Below are 9,445 nucleotides of genomic sequence, written 5' to 3'. Positions count from 1 at the left end.
AAATAAGTCCAGATCACGATCCAAGTCAGCTGCTGCTGACTGGCATCGTATCTTCGAGTACGTTCTCGTACTCGCTCGGGATTGCTATCCCAACAGTTAGAAACTCCAGAAGCGGGGGCCCGGGGATTAAATGATATATTTCGATCCACAATCGTCTCTTCAGAACCGACGTGGTAAAACATGTCTTGCTGCAACTGTTCATGACTTTGAATGATTCTCGCCTCCCAGGTCTTCGACTGGTTATATCTCCATCTGTGAAAGACATGGTCTTCAGCGACTAGTACGTTATGTCGATGGCCATAAGGTCATACATACAAAGGAAGCCGCCCCACGGTACACCTATCGCTCATATGGGTATGCGGGAGATGTTTATGACTCGGTACGCTTGGCGCCCTCACGAGGCACAAACTCAATTAAAGATGTTTCCAGAACAAGGATGAAAAGGTGTGCATCACTGCAGGTTTCTTCGGTCTATCTCTCAGACCTGGATTAAAGAAGTAGGTGTGGTTGGATTTCCAGGAATACGCCGGCATTAAACATTTGCTAGTTTTCACCTAGCTCGGACCACGCAAGTAATGGGTTCGTCATCCGCTGTTATGGTTGAGAGTAGCACTAGCTAACTTTGGGCCGTAGCATACCCGGGGAACACATTGACTTTTGATTCGAATACAGGAACGTATATCGAGACAAACGTCATGGGTGCTTTTCAACGTTATCAATGTGATGTTAATCAATGCATCGTTTCAGTTCTTCCTGGACCCTTCAGCATATGAAATGTCCGCCCAGTGGACAAATTTTGATGGCAGAACGTCCTGTCTTTGAACAAACCAAAAAAACATGCTCATCATTGATCACAGGTTGCCCTACAACGTATATCTTCGTTCATGACGAACATATTTACTATACAGGCGACATAGATGCTGTCCAACAATCCCTGTAGTATGTCTTATTGTTATCCTGCTGCTATCTGTGTTTGATCATTTTTGTTCACAGGTCTTCAAATGGATAGAAACTGACTCATAAAAATAGATTATTGCGTCTGCAATTGTCATCCGTCACTACACATCCCTTATATCGGACCATTTGCGGACCAGGGCAGTAAAATCTGTATCAAGAATTTAATCGTATACATCGCAGCGTACTTACACCGTGGAAATTGTCTTCAGACGTAATGAACGAACTTATAATACTATTACATTCTGCTCACGAAAATGGCTGCCGCAAGGCCTGTTGTCCAAATTCTGTTTGATGACATCTTCCGCACAGCTATATGAATGACGAAACGGTACATCGGAGAACTAGTACGATACAGGTATCTACATATATGTCAAGGTGAATTCTTTCGGGAATCATGATACATAGATACATAGTGACGTTTATCACGATACTTCAATCAGGCAAACTCCACATAAACGACTTTCCAGTTTCCTCCCCATGGCATAGGCTCTCTCTACAACGGAGTAAGCTCCAACTCCCCAATGAAAATAGGAATACTTACCCCAAAAACTTCAATGCCGTCACGGCTGGAGGGCGAACGACGCCCTTATCAACAGCTCTGACTTTCATAGTTCTAATAGTGACAAACTCCCACTGAGCTCGTTCATTCTCCGGTGTCCCATCTGCAGTCCATGTACGCAACACAATCGAACCGTCCGAGCCTCCCGTCGCCAAGATACCCAGGTATGAGTATTCACGCTCGTGGAAAGCCATAGAAGTGATCGATGCTAAGCTGTGCGTCAAGTCCAACTCTGCTATACATCGTGCATTGATAGTATGGAGGCACAATTTGGTCTTGGAACAGGTTGCTATGTATCCCTGAACATAGTATTAAGGGCTCGTCCTTCAGATTATTTACAAAAGGCTTACCGTGCTCTCGTTGACGGACACCAGATGAACCGGGTTCAGTTCCTCGTCGGAGTTACTGTGCCATATAGAACGAACATATGTACCGCGATTTAGATCCCAAAGAGTTGCGCTTCCGTCTTGAGAGCCGCTCACGATAAGGGAACGCGAACGGGAAGTAGCCAGGCAAATGACGATATCTGTATGGAAACGCATGATGTGGGAGAGGGAGAGCCGCAATAAAGGAGGGTTATGAGTGCGTGATATTTTCCATAACCGTACGGTAAAGTCGGTGCATCCAGTGACTAAGCAGTCACTATCGACGAAGGATGCGCAGTTGCAGAACGAGCCTTCAATCACTTGAACTACCTGAAGAGTGTGAATCAGTACGGCAAGATTTGTGAATGAGCGAAGATCTTACTCTGTTATCCACAAGCAGGCGTAACTCTCCCCCGCCAACTCGGCTTGCACCCCATTCAATTTGCTCGTGCGGATGATGGGGTATACATAGGTTGCCATCAGGACAAGGAATAATTTTTTCTCCGATCATGTCAAATACCAGCTCGCAAACAGGAACAGCAGGCCCCAAATCTGTTCCAAACTTTTTAAGAACATAGTGTCATAAATGTCCAATAAAAGGTCAACAAACCCTTGAAACTTCGGCTTTCTTGGAGTAACAGGTGTGGATCCTCCTCTATTCCATGCAACGTTCCCAGCGGAAGCGTGTGAGAAGCATGGCCATATCGCTGTGGATGGGGAGCATTGAAAAGTTTGCGCGGTGTTTGGCCAACTGGAGAAGGTGAGCAAGTAATCTAATTGAGGTAATAGCTGACATACAGTTATGAATGATGCCAACTGTGGCCTCTCTCTCCAGCTCATCGGTGATGGAATCAAGGTCTGCATGTCTTCAGAGAGATGCTAACCCAGTAAAAGAGAAAACCAACCGACGGAACCTTCGTATGACAATGGATGAAAGCAATTCAAGGATTGCGAGTCTCGCTGCTTACAACCCCATATAAGATCGATCCAAGACGCAAGGTGTTCGCTGACGTAGGAACTTTCTAAAGCCTAAAGCGAAAAGTTGGCGTAGATCACCCCGGACCGAGACCCTTCGTACCTTACGATTCATAACCACGAACAATAGAGGATCCTGCCTTGCCCAAGGAGGCAGTTTAACGTCATGGATCCTTTCCCCTGTGTTTTGCTGGACACCAAAATCGATGTTGCGAGAGTTCTCTAGGAATCTAAGAGAAGTCAATAAAATAACATCAAGTCTACTGACGTCGGAAACTGACTCTGGGCATGTGTAGAACTCTGGGATGAGTTCTCTTACATCTCCACGTACGTCTCTAGCGGCCGAATCAAAGGCCCGCGCAATATCACTTGAAACCATCATGAGCTACATGTCAGAATGAGATGCCATTAATTCCTAACCTGAACAATCGATCTGGCAGGTCCCAGTCACCGCCTTGTAGTGTCTTGAACATGTTTGTATATGGGGCTAACCGAATGAGGAAATGGCAAACGATCATTGAAGAGCTGAAATGAGTGCCGTAATGAAAGGGCTTTTCATTGATGCTTTCCAAGCTTTCGTAACGAGTAATAGCTGCCTCTCGTCGAGCCTCAGTCAGCGCCCCCATAGACCTGCTTAGACTTGTAATGTGATGAGTAACGTTCGTACGGTTCAGGTTCTGATACTCACTCTCGATAAGACTCGGGATTATTAAGGTCCAAAGTCGGCGACGAATAATCTTGAAGCACCCAAGCTAGAAAGCTATCAGTCTAGTAAACAAAAAACAAAATAGCCAAGGTTTACTGACGAAAGACGGGATATTGTGTAGCGTCACTTGGTGTACGTCCCGATATCTGGTTTAAGATACTGATGTAGGTGAACTTCAGTAGCAGCGTCAACTCGACGTTCTGAACAACTGAAATGAAAGTAATCACATTGCTGATCTCTCTAGTTTGCCATTTCCGTTGTGCCGTAGCGAGCTCGTCAGGACGAAACCCAGCTAAAACCTTTGCACCGATATTTCCAAGCAGGGGAGTGATTAAAAGACCAGGTGTAGTCGGTACATTGCTAGAATTATTGATCATGGCTGACAAGCGTTGATCGACGTCAAGACGCTTTTTCTTGTCCAGGAAGACTATCAGTAGGGAGCGACTGTCTTTGAAATAAATCTCTAAACTGAAGGTGGGCCTCATTAAAAATGAAGATAAAAGGAGAACGCTGCACTCACGCTACATCACGAAAAAGAAAGTTCTTTTTACTATATGTTCCGACTTGATCATGAGCCCTACATGGTGTTGAGAGAAAAAGCGGCTATTAAGGAAACATATCACACCATCTCTGGGCCCGCTGAGGTCCATCGAACTCCACGATGCTCCCAGGAACAAAAAGAAGTCGTTTAGGCGCATGACGTGCGTCGATCACTTCCCCTTCTTCATTCTCGACCAGACCATCTAGCATGTATAGATGAGTACGGCCGATGATGAGCAAGCCAGCTAAACATCACAGGGTCAGTTCATCCCGCTCATGAAGGCGCTAAAAAACGAACGTGAGGAATCCACTCCTGATACACGCGCAACTGTTGCCACTGCTTCGATGACATCTCCGGGTTCTAATTCATATCGTACACGACGGTGCTTATCTTCCGCGATTTCTTCTGCTAGCTGCCGCTCTAAAGATTGCTGTAAGTGAAGTTACGCGTTGGGCTCCAGTCTTTCATCGTTACCTTCCACATCTACAGATGATATCTCATATGTCTCCGCCCATGGAGGCACTTCCACTTGAACAATAGAACTTGTTTCCGATCCTGGAACTTCAACGTCACGAATGTGCTCTAGACCAACATCGATCCTAGTCATTGGCGGGCTAATTTCGGGCTCCAGCTTGTTTCTATCCATTCATTATGAGCCATGTCTTTTTATTATGCACAGATCATAGCACTTACCGAACCCTGTGAGGTCCTTCCGTCTCGTCCAACCTCCAAAGGATTGGTTCCGTCTTGGGCCATAGGCCTCGCTCTGACAATAAGGCATTGTTCCATTCGTATAGCCGAGAGATTTGCCTCCGATGTTCCCGTCTAATGAAGGAGTTAATGAGGAAAGGTAGAGGGTCCAACATAGGAGAGCATACAGATCTAGCATATTTTCCCGCAGCCTTTTCAGTTCAGATATTCGAATGGTCTTTTGCCACTCTAGAATCCTCGCGATGATTTTGATGACGGTACGTTCACTGACATCGACAGTCAATCTTGCGAACGCGATCCTTTGGCGAATAGACCGTGTGTCTGCAACGAGTTCGGGACTAATGGTGGGTTGCTGCTTGGAGGATGGGTTTAGAACAGTCTCAGCATCTCGAAGGATGTCTAGTATCTTCGAAGGATGGATAAATCAATAAAGTTCTGAAAGGGGTGTCTTACTACGCGTTTCTGAACACCGGCAACGGCGCCATCTAGTGCCAATGCCAATCCGAAGTGAGTCATCTTTTCTAAGATACGTGATGCCCGCTGATTGACACTAGGCGCGGCAGAGACTTGAGAGACAAATGACTTGTTGGCTTCGATGAATAAACGGGTCGCCTGTTGAGAGCGAAATACTTGTCGGAAAGTGGCACTTGACGCATGTAGATCAATAAGTTCTTCTACAAGAACTTCTATCGTCGATTCCGTTGCCCATGAAAATCCATTCGGCACTAGAGATTCATCAGTGAGAAAACAAACCAGAAAAGGCAGTGCCTCACTTCCCCCCTCCTCTGAAATAGTACAATTGTTACCTACTGTACCCAAGCCGGTTTGTAAGGCCGCGAATATAGCTGGAACGATTTGCGGACAAACCACGGCATTGTGCCCTTGCGTGTCGATCTTCGTGATGCCGGTTCGTCCAAGCAATATATCAAAGGCTGCTTCATTCACGCTTGGATCCCAGCACATCGGCAGTACAGTTTTGAGAATATTCCAACCACTGATTAGTTCAAATTTCCTTGTGAAAGAGGCCGACATTTTTACGCTTATGCCGATGATCAGCAAAACTTGATTGGCGACAAACGGTTGCGGTTTGTCGCCAAGGAGAAGAAGACATATTCGGGTTATCGGCAGCGCGGTTATGAACTTGTTGTAGAACGTTGGTACTAACAGTAGCGAAACCAACAATTCGAGGACCTGCTCTGCTTTCTGCCGAACGTCTTTATAATCAATTCGAGAGACCATAGAGCGAGGCGAATCAGACGTGGAAGTGACTATTTGGACAATATTTAGAATTTCCCGGTTCTCACATAAATAAATAAATACAGCAAACCTTCATTCAGCCTTGCTGCGATGTATGATACCATCGGTTTGATGGTCTCCTCTTTAGAAAAGTTGGCCTGTGCGGCTGCTTTCAAAACTTCTATGAGGTGCGGAATGATATCGTGCTGGTACCATTCTGTCTGAAGGACAAACAGAAGTCGTCTGATCAACCCGAGCTTGGCCATGCGTTGCTTAATATTGAATGTCTTATATCGGCTGGTCTGTAAGAGAGTGATGAAATGCTCAAGATACACTCGCTGGACTTCCTTGCGAGTACGAGACCAAAACTCAAAGTCCAATGCAATGGCTTTGTAGGCAACAGCATTCACTATAGTGGACTGTCTATAAACCTCATGAGTTCGATTTCACGGTAAATTCCACATAAGTCTTACTCGGGCAAGCGGAAATTTAATCCCAGAGCTTCGAACAGTGTTTCGAAGCTTGTCATGTTTATCTGTTGAGCCTTGGACCACAGAATATCAGGTAATAGTTCGTATCCACCTAGAGGCGATTCGGTTCAGATATCATACAACCACCCTCTGACAGTAGGTTTGACTCACGTAAACGTTCCATATCCTCAGAGTTCTGCCAACTATTTCTCAGGCTATCCGTCAAGATACTCAACGCTCCGGAAATTTCATGAGGTGTCTATGTACTCATCAGTTGCAGACCCGAAGACATCGTCCATCCACATAAACTGACCTTCGCTACTTGCAACAGACGGAGGGGTACCGCAACTCCGCCGATTTTCCAGAGCGACATGTCCAAACAAGCGGCCTTTACGACAGCGACGTCGCCTTGGACAGTGACTTCCTTGGAAGTGCCACTCATTGTTAGGCTTCGAACGGTGCCTGATCCTGCTATATTGGTCGTAGACAAGGAGAAGATGATTGAAGAGTTGCTAATTCCCAACCCTTCCCTAACGACCTTCACCAGTGACAACGACTCCGCCGAAGCTGCCTTCGACACAGTTGCAGATATGAACATGTTCAGCGATGTCGACGCTTCGTATGTTAAGAACTGGATTAGCGCAGGATCTTGAAAATTCCCTTGATATCGAGGCCCTAGATGGTGGATCAAACGAGGTAATTCATCACCTAGAATAAGAAACATTGACACCAATGTTTGATGACGATAGATGCATATACCGACCTAACGGACGAGTAATGAGATAGGCGGTCGCAATGCACCAACTCATCTGGGCCTCGGAATCACTGCTTCCTACAACATATTCTACGCTTTGCGCCGAAAGGTCGGATCTGGGATAAGCCCACATTAGCGTTTCAACGAGGACTCCATCAATGAACAGTCCTTGAGTAACCAATCATAAGGACCTAGAAAAAGAGGCAAGCGAGGAAACACACGAATACTAGGCTGTGAGGTTTTGTGAGGGTGATGAACCAACGTAACATGGGTCCATCGGCCGGTATGGATGTTCGACTTGCCGAAAACGGTGACCGACTTGTGCGCAGATGTCTGCAACTCAAGGTTTCCATCCGTGTTAAGGCGGAGATCAACAATACTTGTAGAACCCGTTCGAACGGAAAAAATTGCGTGCGTAGTTATTTTTGGAAGAGCTTCGATCCAGAACCACATCTATAACCTGAGATGAGTCGAAGAACAAGGTACTCGTTAAAAACAAACCGCAAAAGTAAACCCTGTAGATGGTACACCTCTAACGCCGTCATGGACCATGATAAATTCTGCAGGTGACTCCAAAGAAAAGTGGTCCGGCCACCTGGACTTCATAGCCGACTTCAAAATCTCCAGCGTCTCTGTATTGAGACTTTGCTCTTCAGGCATGACCATCCTTTGGAACAATAGTCTTGCTTCTGGCGCCGTCGCTCCCAGGTCCAGAAGACGGCGTAGCAGCTTTTGAACAACTTGCTTCTCCGCGTCCCCCCAGCTCCTGGAATCAGAATAGTACTCCATGACGGATTTGACGATACCAATACTGCTCAGCATCGCCTGATTGCGATGACATGTTACGCAGAGGCGCTCAAAAAGCTTGAAAAACGCATAGCGCATGGCCGAGTCGCCTGCACTGAGTTGTGGCTCAAAGGCCCAAAGTAGGTGAATAGCACCTGGAAGCCTGATGAGGCCGAGGCGTGACTCGAACTCTTTGATTTTCTGATCGAGTTCCTCGACCGGAGTGCCTCGGAGGCTGGTAAAGATTCCAGAGATAGAGAAATCGTTGAGCGACATGGAGAGAAGAAACCCTAAGGTCACGTCTACCGTTCTTCTGTCTGCTACTAAGTCTGTCAGGGCCAATGCTAGTGAATCGTAACCAACTGAGACCTTCGTCATGATCAGCAAACGTACTGTGGTACCATTGAACAGCAGCTCACTTTGAAATACTCCGAATTCTCTGGGTGTTCATTGATGGCATCGGATACTATCATGAAGACCATCCGAATGGTTTCAAGGACCTCAAGCAAGACTTGCTCATCGGGTTCGTGGATAGGGCTACCATTGCATGACTGAATCGTCGACAGGACATTCATGAGGACAACGAATCCATCTAGCTCGCGAAATACAGACTGGTTATATTGGAGATAAGCGATAATCTGGGATTCAAAAGTTGCAATAAACCTTTGTATGCGCGTCTTGCAGCATGATTTTTTGTATTTCCGTCAAAATCTGCAATACGTTAGCAAGTGTCTCTCGACGACTGCAAAGAAGCGCACCTCTGTTTTCTCTCGGATCGTGTCACTCGTCTTGAGGTTCTCCATCGCATTCCGCATGAGCTCAATCAATACGTCGCGCGCAAAATCCTCCGGCGAAGTCTCTCCATCATGGCCAGAAATTGGTGGTGAAAAGTCAAAATGGGCCTTCAACGGCGTAAGAAGAGTACGGAACATAGTTTTCGGTCACGTATCATCTCATCTGTAGAGGAATCTGGCCTCTGAGAGACGTTGTGGCGTTCAAATACGAACAGGAATAAGGGGAAACGATGAAGATGGTGACGGGTTCGTCAGACACAGCCACTATGTTGCAACCCGACCTTCACAAGACGGTAACTTGATCTCCAAGGAAACTGGCGGAGGCGCTGGCTGGAGTCTTTTTTTTAACGACAGGTGCACAGGCGGTATATGTATATGTTCTTCAGTCTTGAAAAAGCGTATCTCTCACGACAATTCTTCCGGCCCGTGAAACCGAAGCCTTGCTATTATCTTTGTTCTGCACTTGGCTAGTTTCTCCCATCTCCTCCCCAAGGAGCTTCTCGTCTTGGTCTTGGTCTTGCTATTTCTCCTTCAAGGTGATTCAGACATTTGGTCCTCCTTCTGACAATTTTACAACAGTTTTTTCAGTGA

The 9,445-nt window shown here is 46.3% G+C and overlaps 2 protein-coding genes across 2 annotated transcripts; one reads left to right on the top strand and one right to left on the bottom strand.

The window, feature by feature from the left end:
• Positions 1-200: 200 nt before the first annotated feature.
• On the top strand, positions 201-773 carry BT62DRAFT_1012381 (uncharacterized protein; the record flags this gene model as incomplete). The annotated part of the gene is made up of 5 exons (XM_043177920.1): positions 201-254; positions 305-379; positions 430-497; positions 548-579; positions 634-773. The coding sequence occupies 5 exons, from the start codon at positions 201-203 to the stop codon at positions 771-773; spliced, it is 369 nt and encodes a 122-aa protein (XP_043034287.1).
• Positions 774-1,248: 475 nt separating this feature from the next.
• Positions 1,249-9,224, bottom strand: BT62DRAFT_956701 (beach-domain-containing protein). The gene is made up of 31 exons (XM_043188381.1): positions 8,819-9,224; positions 8,724-8,771; positions 8,480-8,671; positions 7,776-8,429; positions 7,496-7,727; positions 7,284-7,442; positions 6,834-7,228; positions 6,692-6,779; positions 6,524-6,632; positions 6,142-6,473; positions 5,588-6,082; positions 5,268-5,539; positions 4,982-5,220; positions 4,797-4,928; positions 4,578-4,741; positions 4,401-4,523; positions 4,188-4,347; positions 4,083-4,139; positions 3,790-4,030; positions 3,663-3,735; positions 3,545-3,608; positions 3,277-3,495; positions 3,138-3,224; positions 2,960-3,086; positions 2,787-2,910; positions 2,680-2,739; positions 2,492-2,632; positions 2,264-2,433; positions 1,867-2,211; positions 1,499-1,815; positions 1,249-1,450 (listed from the first exon to the last, which is right to left on the bottom strand). The coding sequence occupies exons 1-31, from the start codon at positions 8,990-8,992 to the stop codon at positions 1,390-1,392; spliced, it is 6,054 nt and encodes a 2,017-aa protein (XP_043034286.1). The 5' UTR covers positions 8,993-9,224; the 3' UTR covers positions 1,249-1,389.
• Positions 9,225-9,445: the final 221 nt, after the last annotated feature.

The sequence above is a fragment of the Guyanagaster necrorhizus genome, assembly GCF_019112545.1.
Source record: "Guyanagaster necrorhizus MCA 3950 unplaced genomic scaffold BT62scaffold_45, whole genome shotgun sequence".
NCBI lineage: Eukaryota > Fungi > Basidiomycota > Agaricomycetes > Agaricales > Physalacriaceae > Guyanagaster > Guyanagaster necrorhizus.
The sequence above is the reverse complement of the archived record's forward strand: the minus strand, read 5'-3'. Positions and strand labels throughout refer to the sequence as shown.